The sequence below is a fragment of the Vanessa tameamea genome, chromosome 13 (assembly GCF_037043105.1).
Source record: "Vanessa tameamea isolate UH-Manoa-2023 chromosome 13, ilVanTame1 primary haplotype, whole genome shotgun sequence".
Taxonomy (NCBI): Eukaryota; Metazoa; Arthropoda; class Insecta; order Lepidoptera; family Nymphalidae; genus Vanessa; species Vanessa tameamea.
Window position 1 is genome coordinate 7,914,317 of NC_087321.1, and position 23,993 is coordinate 7,938,309.

Below are 23,993 nucleotides of genomic sequence, written 5' to 3' on the forward strand. Positions count from 1 at the left end.
ATAATAATTGATTATCAATCAAACAAAAGTTGAAATTTTATATTAATTTATTAAAATGTTCCAAAAATTTTCCATTTTTTCAAGGTAAAATTACGAAAATGAATTCTAAATATAAAAAAAATAAACAAGACATGAATTATTTTTGATAATCATCCATCTGAAAAATCAAAAAGTTAAGTTTAAGTTATCAATACAGTCAAAAAATATTTTACTTTATAGAGTTTATAAACTCTTACTTCTATCATGGAATATAATGGAGTATCACCCGGCAAGCGCAAGCCATGTAACGAATTCCTAGAACCTAAATAATAAAATAAAAAAAACAAATATACAAAAATATACAGTTCTATAGAAATTAGAAATATGTTTTGAATCTAAAGTATTGAGAAAGGATTAAAATCTTTGATTTCTCACTTGGGTCGTCTGTACTTAATAGTAAGCTCCATATTATATCTATCCTATTGCATCCTCCTGAAGGATTTAAGCTACGGCAACCATTCTCAACGAGACTAGCCAAGTGAGTCTGCGAGTTTTAAGACAGTTTGCCGCCCGCCGCTTCGCTTGACTATTAGGGGTTGGTCGTCAGGTGATAGCCATTAATAAGTAGCCTATGTGTGGGTTGACCGTGAAAAAGCAACAGAAAGATAGACAGAGTTACTTTCGCGGTATCACTTTTAGGCACGAGGTTATCGATGGTCGCCGACGTTACTGACGCCTAACGCCGCCACTGGCTTAGAAGAATATTTATTGCTAAAGTGTGTGACACAGTGGCTGACATAGTTTTATTTTCTCATGCCACACTCTCATAATAAAATAAGACGGTAATCAGACACAGGACCAATGCCCGTACTTTTTCAGACTAAGCACTGCTAAACTTTAAACTCCCAAATGCTACTCGGAATTTAATGACGGAAAAGCTGAATAATAATTTATTGACCTGGAATTTGAACCCAGGTTTTCAGGATATGCATACTTATACCATTGTAAAAATTTTAAACGCTGAGCAATAAATTGTATCGTATTTTCTGTATATTCTAATTTAAGATTAGGTACGTCACTAGTAAGGCACTGAGGACGTTAATACCTGAATTTCGTATGGACGATTTTTTCTTCTTTAATGCAGCGTTTTGTATTCCTGGTAGATGTTTAATATTTTTCTGCTGATATTGAGAAACTGTCAAGGATGGGCGCGTTTTAGCGAATTCAACACTTCGAATAGAACTTTCGCCTCGATGTTCTATTTGGTCTATGGTTTTGACATAATCAGACGAAATCTTCCGGGCGGTCCTACGATCGTGTTGGATGTTAAGGACTTGCTCAAAAGAACTATCGTCTATGGTTATAGATGTCCGTAAGTAATTAATTTTCGTTGAATCGCCATTCTTCATACGAGTCATAGGGGACTGTATGAGGATAAACTTCTTAAATGATCCTCTATCTGTGGGTCTAAAATTTATTTCCGTCTTAAAAATGTGATTTGTCTCGAAAAAGGTAAAGAATCTTGGTATGAGTAACTTTCTAAATTAAAACAAAAATAAACCCAATCAACTTGTTGGTATTCATCATTTTTGTCGTAATATAAGTAAAAAAGGTAACTGTAGCCTGATATACTATGAAGCTTATTATAATTATTATTGATAGATGATATAGATGAACCGTATTGAACGCGTTTATTTTAACATGTCATTCATTTTCATTCATACGTTTTTTTTATTATTTTATTTGCAATTGAGTTTTATTTTATACTGCACGGAGACGAAGGTTACAAAAATTAAAAAAAAAATTAACTACTATATATTTTAAAATAGGACGAATTCATTGGAATGGTATAAAACCATAGAAGTACTTAAAATGATGACACAAAACAATTCTACAAGTGGGTACATTTATTTGTAAGGTAAGCATAGCTTACTTGTATTCTTTTAGTGTTGGTCCAACTTCGTTGTCAAATGTCAAGTTGTCATACAAGCGCGTGAGAGCTGATTTTCTTCGAACATCTATGTCAGACTCCGTGAGATCAGACAATCTTGCAGCACCAGCTTGCTTTCGAGTGAACTTATTTTGGGTGCCAATAGCGGATTCAACGATTCGGACTTTTCTGTAATTAAATATATTTACTTTAATAATACGTTATAAATATATTAGTAATGTAGAAAAATATGATACATTTTTCTGCCTGTACAAAATAGTAAGATTGTCAGAGATATATTTTATGTCGTATTCGGATTGTCAAAAGTCATATATGCGGTGACCGCTACCCTTAGATATTGGTAGTTTAAGAAATATTAATCATTGCTCATATTACCGAAGCGCTTCCAACCTCCGGAGCTATGATGTTAGTCCCTTGTGCCTTTCACTTGCTTACTTACTAAAACACAACAATACTAAGTATTACTGTTTGGCAGTAGGTAGAATATATGATGAGGAGGTGGAACCTACCGTGACGATACACGAATATTCCATTAAAAAAAAGTAATTATTACTTTCTGGTACATTTTAAGCCTTTACCGAGATCCTGTCATCGACCCTTCATCCTCAGAATCGACTCCATCGTGTGAACTGGGTTTATGTATTAAATAGATTCTTTCTAAATCTTCAGGTCTCACAAAACCTGTCTGGCGTCTTTTAATCCTGGTCGGTTCTTTGTAAGCATTGTTCGTTGGTAAGCTTATTGATACCTTTCTGATAGAATATAAACAAAAATAAAAATATATAGTGATAAAAAAAAATTCAAGTATCGTAAGTATGTACTGTTTTAATCCAGGTTTCGCGAAATCTTTTTATTTTTTGCTCGGTAGATGTCTTTAACAACCAATAGATGTATGTATCCATTGAAATATACAAAAAAAAGCTATTTATAATAATTTTATTTAAAAATAGTATATTAAAAAGTTTTCAGTAGCAGATCAGAATTAGGAATTCAGTTATGTTTCACTCCTGACTTGTGCCTGATCATTCTCTGATCATTCTCTGATTGTGTCAAATTGCCGTCCCATGAGACAATGTGAGTGAGGGCTATTTCCCTTGCACCTGTCTCCGAGCACACAATTTTGTTCTTAAAAATCTCCATCTCTGTAGAGATCTCGATTCGGTAGCAGTCGCGAATCTCGGCTAGGACGGATATACGTATAACAATGTAAATTCTTACTTATCATGACTTTCCCTCGAACGGCGATCTATAGACGCTAGCCTATAAATAGAAAAAATAGAATATGTTTTAGTCTTTTCTCTATAAGTAACATAAAATCTTTTTCATATTAATTTATTTTTTTAAATATTTATATAATTTAATTATATACCTAATAATTAAAAATTTAAAAAGTGTTAGGAATTAATTAATAATTATTAAAGTACATAATTATAATCATTATTATTTGATTTTGAAGTTGTTAAATAAGAACAATATAAAATAGTGATAAAAATACTACAAGTAGCTGTTTTCGGCGGCCACGGCTGAATATATGAATGATGAAAAAACGTAAAATAAAATAATATACTAGTTTAACAAACTGGAACCAACCTAAAACGTCTCAGCTCTTCATCGGTAATCAATTCGGATCTGAAGAAGAAGAATTATTGTAATTAGATAATATAGCTATGTGGACGGACAAAGGGGTCACCCGAAAGTAAGTGGTCACCGCCCATAGACATTGGCGCTGTGAGAAATATTAACATTCTCTACATCGGTAATGCACCTCCGACTTTGGGACAGTGGCGTAGCTATCGTAGGGCCAGGTGGTGCAGTGAAGCAGGGCCCCGTAGCTCAGGGGGCCCTCTAACCTAAGCTTTGAATAGAGATGATGTATGGATTTAGCTTACTAATGATAAGATCAACACTTATTCTTATTCCTATCCATAATTTTGAAGGGCAATATAAGTTAAAGAGGGGGTGAGACCCGATTCTTTTTCTATGCACCGGGGTCTTGCCCTCCTAGCTGCCTACGCACTGCCTTGGGAGCTAAGATATTATATCCTATGTGCTTGAATTTACACTGGCTTACTCAAATCGAAATACAACAACGCTAAGTATAAAGTTTGACTATGATAGATGAAGTTTGGCGGTATAAAGTTTGACTATGATATTATAAGTCGGGTAATACATATGACATATTATTATTTACATTAAATGTTTGAATTCCGCATAATATAGAGAACTGTTGAAAATTAAAATCGAAAAGATTACAACTTAAAATTAAGAAAATAAATCTTACTTTCTCGTGTCTTCAAAGATGTTGTATTTACCAATGCCCCTCGCAATACTTCTTATTACGCCACCACCGAAACTTACCCGATCGACATTGAGCCTAAATACAAATAAAAGGAACATGTAAAATAAAGATACCAATTGATCATTCAACAAAACATAGACAATACAATGAATTTGTAAATAAATTACTACTAATACACACTTTAAATATCTTCTTATATCTTGCTCATCTTCCGAGGAGATTGATTCAACTAAAAAATGAATACAATATGTGTTAATTTTTGTTATCATTTCTAGAGTTTAAATAAATTCATACTCTTTCGATATAAGTATTTCTTGTGATTTGTTTTTGTTCAAGCCCGTCTGGGGCGTTAACACTCATAATATTATATTCTACCGCCAAACAGCTGTACTTAGTATCGTTGTGTTCCAGCTTGAAGGGTGAGCGAGCGAATGTAACTACAGTTGCTTATGTCCGGCATAAGGGACATAACATCTTAGTTCCTAAAGTAGGTAGCGTATTGACGTTTAAAGGTTGCTTAATTTTTCTTGCATTGTCAGACAAAACTCCACCGACTCCACGGAGGTGACAACTAGTAATTATATAAGTAAGCAAATGCCTGTTAATGTCCCAACGAGAGAAATTTGGTCTCTTCCATTGATAAGGTTAATTATATACCTGATAATATTTCGGAATCGTTGTCGAATTTATAAACTTCGGATACAAACGATATCTTATTTCTAATATTTTTTTTCGCCGGATTGTTTTGCAAATCACTTTCGAGGCAGTAGTCACCCCTTAAAAACCTAAAAATGAAACAAAAATATTTAATAATATAACTACTATGTATATTACCATCATATTGTTTTGATACATAATCTATTAGACTATAACCATAGCTATCCATGACTATGCACTCGTATTTTATAGGTTCTTACTTTTTCAAGTCATATGTAGAGTCGACTTCTCCAGGATAAGGCACATCAGTCAAAGGTAAGTAGTATGGTTTCACTGGTTTGACAATCAAACTAACAGTTTCCGCCAACGACACATGCTTGTAAGACATTTCCTCTGGTTCGTAATCGTAAACTTCAACATCAAAGTCGTTATTAACACGTGCTTCGCTTATAGCAGATGACGCTCTACTATTGTATATTTGGCTTTTCTGTAATTGCTCTAAATCTTCTTTTTTACGTATAAACCTTTAAAAAAAATTAAGAGACAAAAGATTGTAAGAATATTTTGGTATGATTGAATTATTTATACGTAATTGATATTATACCTTTCCGTTGCGCGAATATTCCTTGTACCGTGTTCTACAGTATTAATTTCTTCGGCTTCTACATTTTCCATTTCTTCTAAGACGATACGTTTTAATTCTATCTCGAGAAGTACTCTTTTCATAAGATCCTCAACAAATAATAATATGTTATAAAATATAGCATTCGATTACCAAAGAATCTCACTTATAACGGTTTATACCTCATAAAGTAAATCTCCTAAGGCAACTAGATCTTCAATGTGCTTTTGTAAATATTCATTGGTATTTTTATTTATTTTTATGTCTTGACATTCCAAGTTTAATATATCAGCTTTCTGTATTATTATATCACATTTTGGAGACTCGTAAAATGTTGGTACGGATTCAATTACTTTTAAAGTTGATTCTCCGTCAATTAATTGTCCAAACGCAACATATTTATGAGCCATCCATGGTGCCGGTTGCAATAAAACGAAGAATTGAGTGGAACAATCTGTATGTCTACAAAAAAATATCATGGTATTTTAGTATTATAACTAGTGTTATCATTTTATATTTTTATCATTGCAGTTACTCTACCTTCCATCGTTTGCCATACAGAGGACGCCGCGCCTATCGTGTGGGACGATAAAATTTTCGCAATCCAAATCAGTATTTTTTAGACCAAATCCACCGCATTGAATCCAACCATCTTTAACAATTCTATGTACAGGAGTTCCCGAATACCCACCTTTTTTGTCTCGGCACAGGCGAAGAAAATTTTCTGATGTATACGGAACTATGTCTGCGTAGAGCTAGATAATAATGTTAAATGTTTTGAACCGAACATTTATTTCATTTCATATTGACTATACCTATTAATATCGTATGATACATATAGTTATGTAGTAAGTCGTGATTTTTTTTTAATTTTGTGTCATCCTTAAATTAGTTCGTTAACTCACCATGAAAATCAAAGTACCTGCATATTCACAGTCTATTAAAATATGCATGTAGGCACATGGTCTCTGCAACGAATATAAAATGACATATAAGAATTCGTATTCTAGTATTTTGGTTCGTTTCATAAATATTTGGTAGAAAAGTGAAAACTTCACTTATCAATTTAAAAAGCTGGTGTAGATGCTCTTACCCCAGAAGTTCTTATGAAATTGGCAAAATTGTTTATTCCTTCTTTATAATAGTCTAAATGAAAGTGATAATGATATCTTGACTGTATGATTTCCTTGAGTTCTTTTTCACCGCCAAGAAATTTATCATTGAGAATAACAGCGACTTGATTTTCTAAACAATATGCGAGACCACCGTATTGTAATTTCAAATCATTCCAAACTTTTGGCCACTCTGCTGTTGTTACTTCTGAGCATAGTAAAAAATATACCTTTAAATTTTTTTTTTGTTATTATAGGTATTTCTTATTGTAAGATTTAAAATTAAGATAACAAATATTATTTATCTGTTAAAAGATTCAAAATATAGTTTTGCCTGTGTGCTTTCTGGTGTAGATAGTAGTTATTTATTTTTAAATTAAAATTAAACATTAGGAATTTAAAACAACTAAACACTTGCTAGTAAGTAGCTTTCTCAATAGATATTAACATTTGTATATTTTTTTATAATAAAATTATTTTATGATTGCGTTATCAAACGATCTGTAAGTTACGATATTTCTGTTAATTTAATTGCGTGAAGTTAGTGTAGTTAGCTAACAGACCTGTAATATATTGGTTTAAAGTAATACTTGCATACTAATGAAATTAAAATTAAATACCTACCTCTAATTGAAGGAGTGTCGAATGTTTTTGGGCGGTATTTATGCATTGTTTTTACTAAATGTACGCAGCTTATGAACTCCTTTACGACTCTATTTCCGATAATCGAAATCTTGACTCTATCTTTAACTTGAGCACATACTTTTTTCTCAGGATAATTAGGATTATTTACGGTGTTATGTCCATGTTTAAAGTCATTATAAACATGTTTTATAGTTCTTTCCCATGGATGATTTATTTTCACTTTTGTGTTGCTTATCATTTTATCTATAAAATTCACTACAAAAAATGTAAATGTAAAAGAAAAATAAGTACCACAAGTACTATAATTAAATTATGGTACACTGGTTATTGAATATTTGGTGTAAGTTTTTGACTAACTGTTTTTTTATGGTTGCTAATAAAACATGATAATGCTAAAACCTTTTTTAGTGATCCTATTCTCTTTGGTTGCTAACAAAGAGACTATATACAAAACATTTTCGTTTTTACTCAAAGAACTATTTATTAATTATTTATTTTATCAGAATCTCGAACAAAGTATTGATATCACAAACGTACCGTAAAAACCATAAGAGTTATATGTGAACATATTTTAAAAAAAAAATTAGGTAATATCTAATAGCATTTTGAGTTTGTCTTTAAAAGGTAACTACTGAGTTTCTTGCCGATTCTTATAAATATAAATTTTTAAATTTAAATTAATCTTATTAAATGACGGTTGACTGAAAAGTGCTCGCAAGGGCCTTCATTGAATATAATATACTTAGTTTTTATACAAAAATCCTGTCATATAACAAATATAAAAAATTAAAGTCAAATATTTACATATATACATATACTATATATTAATTTAAATATATATATTTAAATTCACGTTTCTAAAATATGGTTATTTTTAATAATTGAGAATAGCGAAATATGGAAATAAAGTAATTTTGTCAATTTAAAAATTTGACAAACTTCAATTTGACAATGACATTATGCCAATTGCAATTGTGTGAAAAGTGTTATAAGTTTAAGTTGAAAACATGATAAATTTTGTATAAAATATCGCTTAAATGAGTTATAATTATAAGTAACATGTGGTGTAACTTAAAGAACACGGTAAAAATAATTGTTTGACCAGCTTAGTATTTAAATACAACATGAGCTTATCTCAACAATTTCTTATACTCTCTGGCGAGCTGTGTAGTCATCTTTATGTTAAGAATTACAATAAAGAAAAAATAAATTCCTTGATAGATGAACTAAATGCTAAACCTTACAAGGCTGAGTTATTTGTAGGAAAGCAGGTAAGAGTTACTTTTTTTTTATAAAAGGTACATAACAAGGTTTCCTTACTTGATAGTGTTATTGTAACTGCTTTCAGGATGCTGCTGCTCTCGTGACATCATTATATGTAAATATTAAACCAGTCGATGAGTTTTTAGCAGCAAAAACATCACATCTAATAAACAATATAGTGACAAAACAAAATTTACAATTTACTGGTGAATATTTAGGAAATGTCATTGCATGGCACGTTGATTGTATAAAGAAATGTTCGGATATTATTTTACCTGATATACTGCATAATTTGCAATGCATATTACATGTGAATCCACAATGTGGACAGAAGGTATTTCTTTTAATATTTTTAATATTTTTGAATTCTATAAAGAATATCTAATAACTCCAAGTTAATGTTTTAGTTCATCATAGATTTGATAGGAAAGGATGGTCTTCTTATTAAAAAGATGAACAGTGACAAGTGCAGTCAAAGTCATCAGAATGCTATGCAAATATATTTAATAGTATTGAAATGTATTATAAATTTATTAAAAATAGATGATAACAAGAAATCTGAACAAGCTGATATAAGTTTGGAGCTGAAAGAAGATATCACTCAATTAATAATTAATTTTTTAATGAAAGGCTTTATTAAATCTCATGATGAATCTATTTACTGTAAGGTAATTATTTTTTCAAAATATAAAATATCATATTTATTTTAAAATATAAAAATTATGTTCAATTGATTCATTTATCAATAAATGTTTCTTGTTTATATATTTGAAGTAAAAACTTTGTACCCCTTTTTATGAAAAAATACTTGAATGCAGGAAATTATATATAAAGTTTTTCACTACATAGTATAAAAAAAACTGTCTGTCCCTGTGTATGCTTAGATCTTTAAAATTATACAACAGATTTTGATGGGGTTTTTTTTAATAGATAGAGTGAAGAGAAGGTATGTATGTACTATACATGCACAATATAGTAGAGAAACACTGATCACTTTAGTGGTTTCTAATGTGATATTGTAAATAAACACATTTTTTTGCACTTACATTGCAAACGCTGGTTGAACCCTACAAGGATAGATCAAAATAATCTCCTACAGTTTTGTACAAGCTAAAAAGTCTATCTATCTCTTAGGGATAACCATATTTTATCCTTTAATTTTTACAAGAAATAATGGCTTATTTTCGAAGCAATACAGCATTAATCCTTATCCAATAAAATACCTTAAACACATTGTGCATTTTATATAGATCAATATGATCCTCTACATTATGTAATTTATATGAATATTTTCGAAGATGTTACAGATTTAAAATGCAGGGACAAAACAGTTTGTATTGTCTAATGACAAAAAGCTATGAACTTTGTATATAATGTCATTCTTTAGTATATTTAGTATCAGTATTGCATCAGTGCAAAGCTGAGGTGGGTCGCTAGTATAATATATAATTTATACATATTTAATATGATACATTCATATTTTACGTTTTACTGCCAAAGACAACACACATCTAGAAAGACTAGTCCTTTTCAATAAATGTATTGTACAAATATTCATTACAGGTAATTATATCGGCTTTGAGAATTCTGTCTAATATATATTTCAATGATCAAAAAGTTGACTTTCCAATGCCAGAAATAATGGGATTATGCAGACATTTTATTCTCTATGGAATCATAAGTCAGGATAAAAGACCCGAAAAGATTATGCCTGCTCAGCAAAGTATTGCAGCTGTTCCAGTCAAGCCTAATGCTAAAGGGGGAAAGGTTTGTATTTAGTTTAATATATAACATCCAAGTTTAAAATAGAAATAAAATTTATATAAATTGTAATATTTTATTAACAGAAACAAAAAATAAGAAAACAAAGGAATAATGCAATAGAAAGCTTAAAAAAAGAAATTCCAGTGTCCGATCGGAGTTTAATGAGAGATGTTGGCAATTTTGAGAATAATTCTGCTTATAAACCTGCTAGCCAGAACTTTTTAGAGACTCAGAAGACAAGAAATTGCTGGGCTTTGACAAGTGATTCGGATATGTCTGATGTTGAAAATGGAAGAGAAGCTAAACTTATTGCATTAAGATCCAGAGTAAGGCAGAGTGCAGCAAATTTATTCCTTGTTGTTTTTAAGGTAATAAAAAATATATTATACAAGTATATGTGACATTATCTGTGTCAATTTAGGTTAAAATAGGTAGTCAAAATTATATATGACTCTGATTTTATTTTGGAAACTATGGATACAAGTTTGTATATTATTTTTAGTTATGTTTCAGATCAAAGAAAAAAAAGATATATTTGGTTATTGGTGGGCCCTTTTGCCAGATTCACCTGATGCTAATAATTGGTTGGGAGAAGAAAAATCTAAAAAGACCCTTGCATATTGTGCAGTGACAGACCCTATAGCTAGTAGTAGAGCAAGTGCCCTCAGTGTAATTTTAACTTTACTTGCTGGTTCAAAGATGTACCTGTCTCAAGCTGAAACTTGGTAAGAATATTATATCTATATTTATTATAACACATTTATTGAATGTATGCTACGTTTTATCATCCATACAATATTGTACAGTAATAGCTTTCAGTCCTGACTTCCCACCGGTACGATTTTTCCATTTATGAAAATTGAAATTCGCCGAGAATTTTCTATACTATAAATATGCATGTATCATATTTGTGAACTTCTCTCTTGAATCATTTTGTTTATATATTATTATAAGCGTACAGACGACGGGAAGCGACTTTATTTTATACTATCTAGATAGTATGTACATTTTTATAAATACCCCTTTTGTTATTGGAATGTAGTCTGTAAATTTATTATAAAAGTATAAGATGTGTATAAAACCGAGAACCTACCAAGTTTTTGTTGATGTATTAAACAAAAATTAATTATGTTACACGACTTTTTACAGCAAGAAAACGAATGCTTCGTTCACACCATTTTCGGTATCAGTAGGCTACATTGTCACATGTATGCATAAGATCTTAGTTGGTATACTGGAGTGTGAAAGGAGTCACTCAGTAATTATAGTAGCATTAAAATGCTGTGCAGCTTTGGTGCAATCGACACCATATCACAAAATGCAAGAAGGATTGATTGTTGAGTTGGTCAGATCGACGCGCAAGTTCTTGATACATAGGGGTAAGTTAATTTTACAAAATTTAGCTTTGGATACTGTAATAATAATTGCTGATATGGTATGGTCACAATGAATAGTTAGTGCTAATGCATTTAGTTCTGTTCAAATTTGATGTTGTACAATGCTTTCTCTCTATGTATTTTGAAGGTTTTTGCAGAAACTTATTGAATAAATATCTTTATACAATTTTTATTTGAAGGTTTTTGCAGGAACTTATTGAATAAATATCTTTATACAATTTTTATTTGAAGATTTTTGCAGGAACTTATTGAATAAATATCTTTATACAATTTTTATTTATAATGTCCACTAATCTTAGTAAACAATAAAAAAAATCAATCCGTTCCACCACGCTGCTCCAATGCGGGTTGGTGGAATACACATGTGGCAGAATTTCGTTGAAGTTAGAAACATGCAGGTTTCCTCACGATGTTTTCCTTCACCGCCGAGCACGAGATGAATTATAAACACAAATGAAGCACATGAAATTCAGTGGTGTTTGCCTGGTTCTGAACCCGAAATCATCGGTTAAGATGCACGCTTTCTAACCACTAGGCCATCTCGGTTCACCACCACCACATTTCCACCTAACTATTTTATAAAAAAGAAAACCTTTTCAATTCCAAAATGAATTTGATGAAGTCATTTAAATATTTTAAGTGCATTTATTTTAATATTTTCCAGATGTCACTTTACAAGTTGGTGCGTTAATAACTATAGGGTGCGTCATATCCATCGATCCTAAAGTGGACGAAGTTTTGAAGGCATTGGAGAAAGATACAGCGATCGATAAGGGCGAGAATAATAAAGGAGATAAAGAGAACGTTCCTCTAAATGACGAATGTGATGATTTTGAAGAAGGCTATTCTGATGATGAAATGTTTACTGCGGTCGGATCTACTGAACACGATGAAAAGGATGAGAAACTTAATACCGAAGTGCATTTTAAAAGTTGGATTTTAGATATTTGTTTTAAAAATATGGGATGGATATTTAAGGATAATGAAGTTACGGTAAGTTATTAAATGTTTAATAAATAAAACAAATAAATTAATAAGCACTGAAACTAATAATATGTCCTAACATTTTAATTATTGTAGTTTTGTGGTATTATATTTATTAATAGCTTCAACGTTAAGTTTTTTTTTAATAGCATTTTTTTCAATAGTCAACAAGGTACAGATCTTATATTCGTAATGACACAAAATTATAAAAGGCTTTCAAAATAATATGTGGATATTATTTGGTTATTCTATTAATTTAGAGACTCTTAGATAATTTTTTTTTTTCATTTTCCCAAATAAATTGATTTCGAAGGAATATTCGAAGGGGTTCTTCTTGCAATTTTTCGATTTAATGTTTTAACATTTATTACAGAGATGCAAACCGTCAGCGATACCGATAATCTTAGAATCTCTTCAAGTCCTATCAGCGATTGCATTCCATCATCTACAGGATCTTCTCAACTCACATGTAACACTACTCGCGGACATTCTGAGTGAAATGCTGCAACATGAGCACCAAGACGTCGTTTTACAGACGGCGAGACTTATCAGTGTTATTGGAGACGCTATTCAGAGATTAGGTATATTTTATCACGTTGTCATTATAATCACATTATTAATTATATATATGTATTATACAGTCAAATACACGAAATATCCAACTTGAAAGTAATTAATACAAATTTGCTATAGAATATGATTACTTTTATTCCAGATCAACAGAATCAATCACTTCCTCTAAACCAGTGTCTGTACATGTGGGAGAAACTTATAACTCCATTGTCAATGGTGTTACAAAATCATGAAAACGTTCCCGCTAAAGCAGTCGTGTGCGACTGTATCGCGAATATTGGGGAGAAGTCGTTCAAGGAATTACCGGTATTAGAAGAAGGATTATTTTTCGTATTTTTCAATTAGCACCCCGTTCGGGTTTCGCTCATGTTCTATATACATCGTCTTCATAATATACAACAGTTTTTATTGGAATAATTCAGATTCATTAGGCTTTAATGTATTCTCGAATCCATCCATAAAATCCCCGCAAACTAATCGATGTATAAGTCACTGATGTACCTTCTCGTTATATTAAGAATGCAATCTAAAAATTGGTTGTTGTTAGTCGTAATCAATGAAAACTCAAAAAGGTAATAATGGAAACCCCATTTTCGTAATATATAAAGTCCCCAAATTTAACAATCAAACACCCAGCGGTGTTTAATGCCTACCGAGAAATAAATAAATTAGGTACTGTGATTTCAGGTTTCAGTTTAATAATTCTTCTTAATTTATTCATTATCTGTAAAAATGTTAAATTTTGGCATGTCAATATTTTTCGAAAATATGGCATTTCTTAAACATACTTGACTTTAGTTTTCCTCGCAACCTGGATTTACCTATAGCCAGATCGGCCAGGTGTCTAACCGTTTCCGTGTGCCCTCGGGCGGCGCAGACGCGCACGCGCCTGCTGTGCTGCGCGCTGCTGGTGGGCTCGTGCGGCGCGGAGTGCGGCGCGCTGCGGGCGGCCGCCGTGCGCGCGCTCGCCATGGCCGTCGTCTACCGCTCGCTCCGAGAGGTACGCGGCACCGCTGCTTCACGTGACGACCATCATCGGTCGAGTCACCGAATAATTACATTTTAAATTTAGTAGAAAAGTGATTCTTTTAAATAATACTACGTGAAACCTTAATATTTGTGGAGACATACATTATATAAACCCAAAATTACTTATACATAGAATTTGTATATCAATTTATAGCATATAACTGGCGAATTTAATGAGACATCTATATTTTCCTTTGTTTACTGAAACTTTCTTTACACAGGATATTTGCTTCGTGACCGACTGCGGTGAAAATATTCTAAGAGCTTTAGCAGAACCGACGGCGGTTGTACGAACCAAAGCCGCTTGGGCACTCGGTAATCTCAGTGACGCTCTCGTTTTAAATATGTAAGATTTTTTTTGTTTATATTTTATTGCTATTCCCCTATGCTGCCGCATCTGTTGTAGCCGTGTATTTGTAGCCTTGTGGCTCCTTAAGGGAATTTGCATCTCACCGTCCGCTAGAAGTTGAAATAATATACACATCTGCAAAATCATTTTCATGTATTTTGATAGTGTGTAGTGTCCAACGAAGGTGTGATTTGAAGAAATGGTTGCTGTATAAAAATGTCAAAAGCTTAACGACATGATTAAAATCACCTTACAATTTGTTTAAACTCACAACACTTAATAATTGTAGAAATAATACGATTTAAAATGTAACCATTAAAAACGGTTTATTAAAAACAAGTGCAAGTGACATAACATATTGACAAACACCAGGAAAAGTTAAGAGATGACAAAAAAAGTATTTAAGCCATTAGGCGTTGTTTAACTACTTCCAACAATAATAATATTATTTATTTAATCAAAAGTCATTTAACAATCATAACAAGTTTCGCTCAAATACTATCTTAATTAAAGCCGATTAATTATATTGATTAGATAATATAAAAAATCGCATACGAACTTGTTTTGTTATGATTTACTAACTGGCAATTCAGTGAGTTTCGCGCTTTCATAGCGTTCTCGTGCAATCGTAACAGTTCATCTAGTTTCGATGCTTACCAGAAACTTTCGGCTTCGGCCAAAACTGCGGCTAATTTTGGCCGAAGCCAAAGCCGACGGTTTGGCCGAGATTGTCTGATAATTGTATAGAAATACAGTCAGTGGAACAGAGATTAAAAAAGTATGACGATGAGTATTATTCCCCCTTAATTTTTGAATCTGGAAATCAAAAGAAGTATTGATAGAATTTTATTCTCAAAACATTTTTTTAAGAAAGAAATCCATTTGTTTGTAACTGAAAATATTTCGTCGTTTTTAAGATAATAGAGTAAAAGAAGTTATACTAAAGGATATGATTTAAGAATATATTTTAAAAAAATTCTAATCTGTAATAAGTGGACTAGCCTTTTCTGGTCCAGCCTTGAACTACTATTAGAACTTGCGACACAATTATATTATTTGTTTTTGATTAAATCGAGATAAGGTTTAATTTAGTAAGACTCAGAAACGCTAATTATATGTTTACGTTTGATTTTTCTTCGCTTTTAACTAGAACATTCTAAACGAGACTTCTACGTCTATTGAAGATTTCAAGGTTAGGAAATTTATAGACTTTACCCACTTCGATTAATTCGCTGCAGTCTTACGTGGGTGTGTTTCAATGCGTCATGCACTTCAATTAATTGATAATGTACAATAATAAATAGATCAAATTTCTTATGGACTTCGGTTCTTTCATTTGCGATTATTAATGACGTCATATAACGTTGGAGCAGTTATCTGTAGTTCCCTCTAAGACTGTTATACTTAATTTAATCAAGACATACTAAATTACCCTGTTCTTTGTAATTTAACGGTTCGTTTTGCTTACGGATCGTAGAATTGTCTATGAGACGAAATTCAAAAGTGTCCCTATAAACGTTACGTAAACTTTCGTAATCGCATGAATGTGTCGTGCATGAACGACTTCAGCGGCTCGTACATAACTCAAAAACAATCACTTACTGATGTAAAATAACGATTCGGTAAATATGAGAACCGGTTAATACCGCACGATAAAATAATGAAATGAAATGTAAATTGTAATATACATATTTTGTGTCTTATTAAGATATGTCATATATAAACTTTTTCCTTATTATTCTTTTCTAACTCAGTTTCTTCGATTTAGGGACGAACCGGAGATAGAAGACATTGACGATGACCTATTACTGCGTCTACTCGAGGTTAGCGTTCAATGCGCCAACGACAACGATAAGGTGGGTCAATACATAAACAACGTATTAATAGTTATATAATACTGTTACATGTTTCACATTTTTGTAACTATAATAACATGCTTGGCATTATATTAGCACTGTCAAAAAAGGAAACGTAATTTCTTATAATGCCAATGATTGTTTGCAGAGGTAACAACTTAACATGTACCGCAGAATGCTTTTTAGAAATTTTTGTTCTGTAAATCAGTAAAGTTAAAAGAACTGGCTGCCTCGCTCGTCTGGTGGTTAGATATCAGGCCGCAGATCCCGATATCCTGGGTTCCAATCCCAGATCGGGCCGAGAAAAAGTTATTGAGTTTTTCTATTTTAAAAAATGTAGTAACAACCCGGTGTCTGGAGGTTGGAAGTAAGTACACTCCCGTGCCCCGGAAAGCACATAAATCCGTCGGTTCTGCACCTTAACTCTTTCCGGTCGGATTTGCCGTCCCATCGGTTTGCGAGAGTGAGGGCATAGAGAGTGCACCTGCGTTTGCGCACATACTTGTGCACTATAAAATGTTCTGCGTAGGTGGCTGGTTTACCTCGAAATTAACTACTGTAACCGAATTCGGTCAAGATGACATCAAGGTTAAAGAAATTCATGAATTAAATTACAATTCAACATTAGACTCAAAGCTATGTATAAAGTCGCTACCATCCAAAATATACTTTTTAAAGATGTCGTTGTATAATATTTAAATGTATATTTTGTACGAAATCAAAATTTTATTGCTTAAGTAATAAATAATTTAACCCTAACACCAAAACAACGTTGTGTGTAATGTTATTGAAATCCTAACTTTGTTACCCACCACCAAGTTATTTTTTTTTAATAGCATTTTTACTTTGCTTTATTTAATAATAATAGTCTGTAGTGTTGATTATTTTAAGTCGTACACACATAAATATCATCTTAAAGTGATATAATATTAAGGTGTAAGTATGTAAGGTATTTGATAGAACTTCGGTAAATTATAGCCCTATGTTCTTACTCAGGTCCAATGTCATTGTTATTACCATCTGTTCAGTTGTTTACTTGTGATGACGTAACAAACAAGTGGAAGGAGTTGCTTTCTCATTTATAACGTTAGTCTGTTAACAGTAGTAAAATTTAAAGGTTTCAAGGGATCATAAATCGACTCATAAACTTAGCAGTAGGAAGATTTCATAAACCGCCATTTTGTTATCATATGATAGTTTAGCCATTGACTAAATGACATGTTGATATTCAGTCATTTATATTTTTCGATAGCCTTTACTGCTGTATGTTATTTTGAATGTCCATAATATAATATTGTCTTAAAAGTACTCGCTGCAAGGGCAGCGACATTTTTATTTTAACCCAAATATTCTGTAACCAATTAACATTCATCTCTTTAGTTTTTTATAAGGAGAAAACGTAAACAAAAACACGTTGAGCAATTCCAAAAACGCTGACGTATTTAACATTTTAATAATTGTGAATTTAATTCAATTTTTTTGCAATAAATATTTAGCCATTTTTACGCTTTACTGATAAAATTATAACAAAAAAAATCCGTTTTGAGTAATAAATCAAGTCTATTGTCATTTGGAAACGAATTTAGTCCATTGTATTCAATAAATAGCCATAAACCGTTTCAGGTTAAAATGAGCGCAACGCGCGGCCTTGGCAATCTTTTACGATTGATCAAGAATGAAAATCTACAACGGAACACGCAATTGAAGTCCTTATGCGAGAAAGCAATAGAAAAGCTTTTGGAATGCGCAATCAAAGTGACCAATATGAAGGTTCGCTGGAACGCTTGTTATGCGCTAGGCAACGCTATGAAGAATGGCGATTTATTCACTTGTTTTAATGGATGGCAGGTATATTTACGTTTAGTGTATTATACCAATAGTAGTGAACTAAAATGTGTTTTATATTTATTTAAAAGAATTCTAATTGTAATAATAATCCCATTGAATACATCCAATATTTCTCCTGACTTCAGTATTTTATAATTTTTAAGGATAATCGTATTGGGTTGAACATTTAGCTAAAATGCCGATTAAACACAGATCAAATTTGACATATAAATCAATACAATTCATACCGAATATTCGTGCTAATAGTAATCTTATAACCTCGTACTGAACCCAATACTAATGTTTGATTTCCTAGTTAATTATAATATTTGTAATTAACAACTATAGAATATTAACTGTAATGTACATTTTTAAGAGCAAAGTCTTCCCGAGCCTGTGCACGCTAACTAAAGACTGTAAGAACCTCAAAGTTCGTATAAACGCAGCCGTTGCGTTACGTGCGCCCGCATTGCGCGCACAATACGGTGACCACTACGCGTCAATATGGAGGGGAGTCATGGCAGCCATGGAAAACGCGGCTAATGTCGACGACTTTACGGAATACAAACACAAAGATAATCTTATTGAGCAGGTATAGCTATTATTATGTAAATTTAAAGATATTTTGTTTATCGTTAGTCATGCTTGATAATATCACTCGGCTATTTGTGGATAACAGATCGTGCCAGTTTTAGAGCTGTTCGAATTCACACAAAATTTTGTTTCCTTAAGCCGTGACATATCATATAATTTTTTTTTGCAGTTGTGCGTAACTCTCGCGCACTTGTGCTGTCTACTAAAACCCTCGGATCTAACGGATATTTTGGACCCACTAGTCTTCCATTTCGATTGTGCTAAGGGTTTATATATCCAGTTGTACAACAAATTGCCTCCAGAGAATACTTCCTGTCTCAAAATACTCCAAGCTGCTAAATACGTCACAATGGACTTTGCTCCGGAAAACGAGACCCAGATGCAGTCTTTGGGAATGTTACAAGACATTTTCATATGGGAAGTGTGATTCGTTATTAATGTATATACATACGTACGTTTTATATAACTTATATAAATATTATTTATTTATTCAAAAAAGAATGAAATCATTGTTTTCAGTGAATTTTTAGTTGCAGTAGAGAATTAAATATTCTGATTTTTGTATGAATAAATAAAATAACTTCTAATAAAAATTATAAAAGAAGATTTTAGTCTCAATTTTTACCTTGATCAGAAGTTAATTTAAATGAACTGGTTTTCGCGGACACGTTTTATTTATTAGATGAATAATTTATAATTACAGTGAATAATGAGTTTTATGTTCGTTCAGAAATGAAATTCTTTTTACAGTCTTTCTAACAAAATAGAATTCAATAAACTTTCACTCTTAAAGTTAAACTTAATATACGATTTTAAGCTTGAAATTTTATTTTAAGCTTTTGAATTAATAACTTAAATTACTAATACATTTAACTGTATTTATTTTGATATTATATTCTATAACTCCACGCCAAGTAACATTATTTCTGTAGTGTGATTGTTGTTTTTTTTATGTAAAATTATTTATTTGTTATAATATAAAAGATTCGAAGCCAGTTCCGTAATGTTATCCAACCTGAGTGTAATGTTTTAAATAAATAAGCTTTCAATTTTAATTTAACCGAGTTATGCCAAAATGTAACAACCCACGTTATAATAATTTTTAAAACTTTGGTTTTTACAAAGATTAGTTAGTTCAGTAAAGTTAGTACATCGTTGTATGTGTTTAAGTCTAAAATTTTACACATATTTATCTTTTTTTTGACAATATACCTAGTAAATTTATTTGTTCCATACGTACGTAATCAATACGATTACATAAAATTTTGTTTTTAAAACGTTTCACTACCTTGATAACCACTTCTACTTTAAACTGCACTACCTACCTACTATTGTACCTACATACTTATATAATATCCATTGTATTTTTAGAGATATTCGAATAGAGAACAAAAGACCAAATAAGTTTTGGTACTTTTAGGATTGTTTTTTTAATGAAGGAAAATATTATTATTATTCCTTATCTTTGGCTTTGAGTTTTGACGTAAGTTAATTATTGTGGTTTGTTCACTTTTGCATAATTGATGCAACTCGGCAATTGTTGGTGATTTTCCTTTTGGTTAAATTGAAACCACTTTTACAATATGTTTTACAAAGTGAAAAAATTAAATAAGTCGCACTATTTTTACTTTTTAATAAAATAGTACGCACATTGAAGTTGTTTTTATTACATCCCAATTTTATATCAACGAATGTTGTGTTTGTGACGCTAATTATGGCGACGATCAATTTTAATTACGAACAATAATAACCAATGTACGTTCACAATGATTATAATTATTTACCCCGAAACTTGAGCAAACTTTATAAAAACAAAACTATAATAATATCAATACTTATTATTTCGAAAATCTAATTAATATGAATTAAATAATTTAAACCTATACTTAAAGAGATAGAACAAAATAATACCTGTAATAATATAAATATTACGACGTTCTAGAAAAATCCTTTTCGATAAAGATTATTGCAAAAGCTGCTTAATTGGTATTATTATTTCCCTCCGTTTAGAAGCTTATATCCGATCGCTGTGTGTGTTAACAGTTCATACCACAGTAGCCCAAGGAGCAAGATCGAACCTAAGACGCTACGACCGTTGGGCTGGTAAACTGTATCTATAAATAATTATGAATAGAGATAAAAACTGTTAACATAATTATTATCTCCGCTAGACTCGGTTTAAACGATAAAGGTACGTAAATTGAGTGCGCATTACTTACAACCAGAATAAACTGGTTTCAAGTGTCAACCAAAGCAATATTTAAGTATCTTATAACTCATTGTGATAAGCTCTAATTGGGGTGAAAGAGAGAGCATTGACGTAAATCAATAATGGATTAGACAAAGGTCGACGATATAAAGTTAACGATTTGTTTTAATTACGTATATCTTTCACTTATCGGAGAAAGTATATATCTTCGCCGTGAGAATTAATTTCTAATAGATATTTGTTTTTGTTTATACATTTAATAATGATATTAAATGTTGGTTATATGTGAGGGCTAATAAGGACGTATTAATACAAGTAGTACCTAGAACTGCTTTTTATATACAGCGGAAGTCTTCCTCTTCCTTCCATAGAAATGTGTTGAAACTTGTATCGCTATATGTTTTGTTTTTGATTACATGTCGTTGCTTATGACAATAATTTTCATAAAAAAAAACAGTAACATTTTAAATTCAAAGAATTCAAATAGTATTTGTGTTGGTTACAACATAGTCACCTAATGATAGACTAAACGCGTATAAACGAGATTATATAATATGTGACTTTGTTATCAAGAACATTTGCAGGAAGTCTCATAAAATAATAAGATTAAAAATTATAAATTTACGTAATTTATTTTTTATTTATGACAATGTTTTTGTTATTGTATTGTAATCTAATATGTGAGTAATTTGATTGCCTCGTTTTTGTAGTAGGTAGCTAGATATCACGCCGCAGCGCCGCGTGGTCCTGGGTCCAAATCCTATCCTATTTTGAAAGTGCCACTGTGTTGACGTACATACATACTTGTGGTCTCCCTTGAGATTGGACACCGTGGCCTCAATCGGTCAGGACGACATTATTATCATTTGAGTAATTATAGAACATTCTAAACGCTGGGATATTAAGAGAATCCTTTATGAATACGATTTATTTTAATAGCATGTAGACGTAAGTACACAATTAAACGTGCCGATTCATTTAATCCAAATAAATCATTTTCCTTCATTGATTTTTGCTTCTACCTACTATTATTATAAAGTAAAATTAACTATGAATAACCTTAACAAGGATAAATTTAGAGAAAAATATACAAATGGACTTAGGTATGTGTATATGAAAGGCGCGCGGCAATTTGTGCGACGCCGTTCTATTTTCATTGGTTACTAGTGGGATAAAAACGACAACACCACCGGGATATATACCTAACTACTGAATGTTTTTGGATATATGTATATATAATGTTTTTTTGCGATAAAATCATGTTATAATTGAACGATGTCGGTTCCATTAGTATTTTATACGTTTATCCATTGACTTATATGTATCGGGGATTTTCTATCCTTTTTCCTTATCATTCTATCACTATACATTTTAATTTAACTAGGTATTCATTTTGTCCAGGTCTTCGTCAAACCATAGATTTTCATTGTATATCGCATAGACGATTAGCTACGATAATATACAATACTTTTCCGTGACAATAATATGTTAGGTAGGTACGAGTAGTTACCTACCAACTGATTGTTTCATTCTAAAATTAAGAAATTATTTTATCTTTATGTCATAAGTACCCTTTATTTTATTTTTATATCCCTGATGTTTCATTTAGGTCTTTAACTAATCGAACTTTGAGAGATGTGCAAATACGCACGATGATTATAATATTTTTGCCAAATCGAGGTCAAGGTTGGAGTCGGATAAAAATATATGGTTTTCAATTACCTTCATACGAGATATTTTCGAAGAACTAATATAACTATATATAGTATATCTAAGGTTGTTTAAAAGTAGACATACAAAAATAATAATTTTAAAGGTATTAACTACCTATATCGTTTTTTTTTATTGATTTAATTTAGGAAGGCATTAGTGTAAGTAAACTCTAAATATAGGTGGCCGCCGCGAAGTTTTCACCGACGCCGTAGGACCACAGATACTGGTACTCCAAGAATTATAAAACATATTTCGCATTGTCAATGCACTGCCAATCATGGGATCTATAATATGTTTCGTCCTATATGCTTGTAATTCCAGTGGCTAACTCACGCGGTAATTACTCAAATTCGAAATATTATATAGAACATTGATGTTAGGTACTAGAAATAGGGCCAAAAGTGGATGGGGTGGTATCCACACAGATGGGTCAGTCCAAAGGCTTTAGATTAGTTAAATACAAATGGATGGTATAGGTATTTGAGGTATTGTAACACTACAATAATTAAAATTACTACTTAAAGGCTATTGAAAAAAAACGTTTATTGTAGAAAAGACTGGATTTTTAATATAGCTTTATATATATGGTATCAATCGTAGGTACATATCTTCTGCAGAAACCGGTTTCTTAATTCTATAAGTAAATACATATTTGTATACCTACTGTGTAATTTAATGCTTGAACTTAATATGACAAGACATTGCATGTTTAACGTACACGTGTCACACGATTACACATTCATAATTACTAAGTAATCATATTGTTATGTTTATTCAAAGAAAGTGTACACAACTACTTGTATTATCATGAACTGTATTGAGATCTGTCTAAGTCCGGGTTGATATCAGTTTAACTAAACAGTTTTCTATATACCTAGTTCTTAAATAAAATACAGCTAATCGTAGATTAAGCCTTAATGGATTGGTTTTGAAGTGATAAATTCTTATGGGAACCCGCTTCGTTACGTAACGCGTTACGGCGCCAGTCTGTCTGGCTTCTCTTTCTCTTGCGCATACGGCAGCGGTAGGCAGGTTCCTTCTCTCTTACTCTAACCCACAGCGCTAGCCGTATTTCGGACAGTTTAAGTTATCACTTCTGCCGGGCATACCGAGACGCACAGGTATTTTTATTTTTTAAGAATAGATTTTTTTCGGACATACTTATCGTGA

General features: G+C 31.7%; 2 protein-coding genes across 3 annotated transcripts; one reads left to right on the forward strand and one right to left on the reverse strand.

Moving 5' to 3' along the window:
• Positions 1 to 136: 136 nt before the first annotated feature.
• On the reverse strand, positions 137 to 7,504 carry LOC113403305 (uncharacterized). The gene is made up of 17 exons (XM_026643804.2): positions 7,245 to 7,504; positions 6,602 to 6,828; positions 6,414 to 6,476; positions 6,049 to 6,263; positions 5,691 to 5,970; positions 5,491 to 5,618; positions 5,147 to 5,410; positions 4,887 to 5,014; positions 4,410 to 4,458; positions 4,212 to 4,304; positions 3,521 to 3,559; positions 3,149 to 3,190; positions 2,509 to 2,682; positions 1,913 to 2,098; positions 1,085 to 1,446; positions 237 to 301; positions 137 to 157 (listed from the first exon to the last, which is right to left on the reverse strand). The coding sequence occupies exons 1-17, from the start codon at positions 7,501 to 7,503 to the stop codon at positions 137 to 139; spliced, it is 2,595 nt and encodes an 864-aa protein (XP_026499589.2). The 5' UTR covers position 7,504.
• A 736-nt stretch (positions 7,505 to 8,240) lies between these two features.
• LOC113403379 (HEAT repeat-containing protein 6) lies at positions 8,241 to 20,552 on the forward strand. 2 transcript variants are annotated; one of them, XM_026643914.2, is made up of 16 exons: positions 8,241 to 8,536; positions 8,614 to 8,862; positions 8,936 to 9,196; positions 10,092 to 10,295; positions 10,376 to 10,660; positions 10,806 to 11,017; positions 11,442 to 11,671; positions 12,354 to 12,682; positions 13,047 to 13,254; positions 13,389 to 13,552; positions 14,124 to 14,246; positions 14,497 to 14,621; positions 16,393 to 16,480; positions 18,104 to 18,328; positions 18,684 to 18,899; positions 19,071 to 20,552. In XM_026643914.2, exons 1-16 carry the CDS (start codon positions 8,390 to 8,392, stop codon positions 19,326 to 19,328), a joined length of 3,324 nt encoding a protein of 1,107 aa, XP_026499699.2. In that variant the 5' UTR covers positions 8,241 to 8,389; the 3' UTR covers positions 19,329 to 20,552. The 2 variants fall into 2 exon arrangements, with proteins under 2 accessions (XP_026499699.2, XP_026499702.2); XM_026643917.2 differs by lacking the exon at positions 14,124 to 14,246.
• The last annotated feature ends 3,441 nt before the right edge of the window (positions 20,553 to 23,993 follow it).

Coding starts and splice junctions, on each gene's coding strand:
- LOC113403305 (XM_026643804.2), bottom strand. CDS start 7,503: ATGATAAGCAACACAAAAGTGAAAATAAATCATCCATGGGAAAGAACT. Junction 2,099..2,508: donor GGGTCGATGACAGGATCTCG/GTAAAGGCTTAA, acceptor ATTTAATTACAG/AAAAGTCCGAATCGTTGAAT. Junction 302..1,084: donor ATCGTCCATACGAAATTCAG/GTATTAACGTCC, acceptor TTTATTATTTAG/GTTCTAGGAATTCGTTACAT.
- LOC113403379 (XM_026643914.2), top strand. CDS start 8,390: ATGAGCTTATCTCAACAATTTCTTATACTCTCTGGCGAGCTGTGTAGT. Junction 11,018..11,441: donor CTGTCTCAAGCTGAAACTTG/GTAAGAATATTA, acceptor GACTTTTTACAG/CAAGAAAACGAATGCTTCGT. Junction 13,553..14,123: donor AGTCGTTCAAGGAATTACCG/GTATTAGAAGAA, acceptor CGGGCGGCGCAG/ACGCGCACGCGCCTGCTGTG.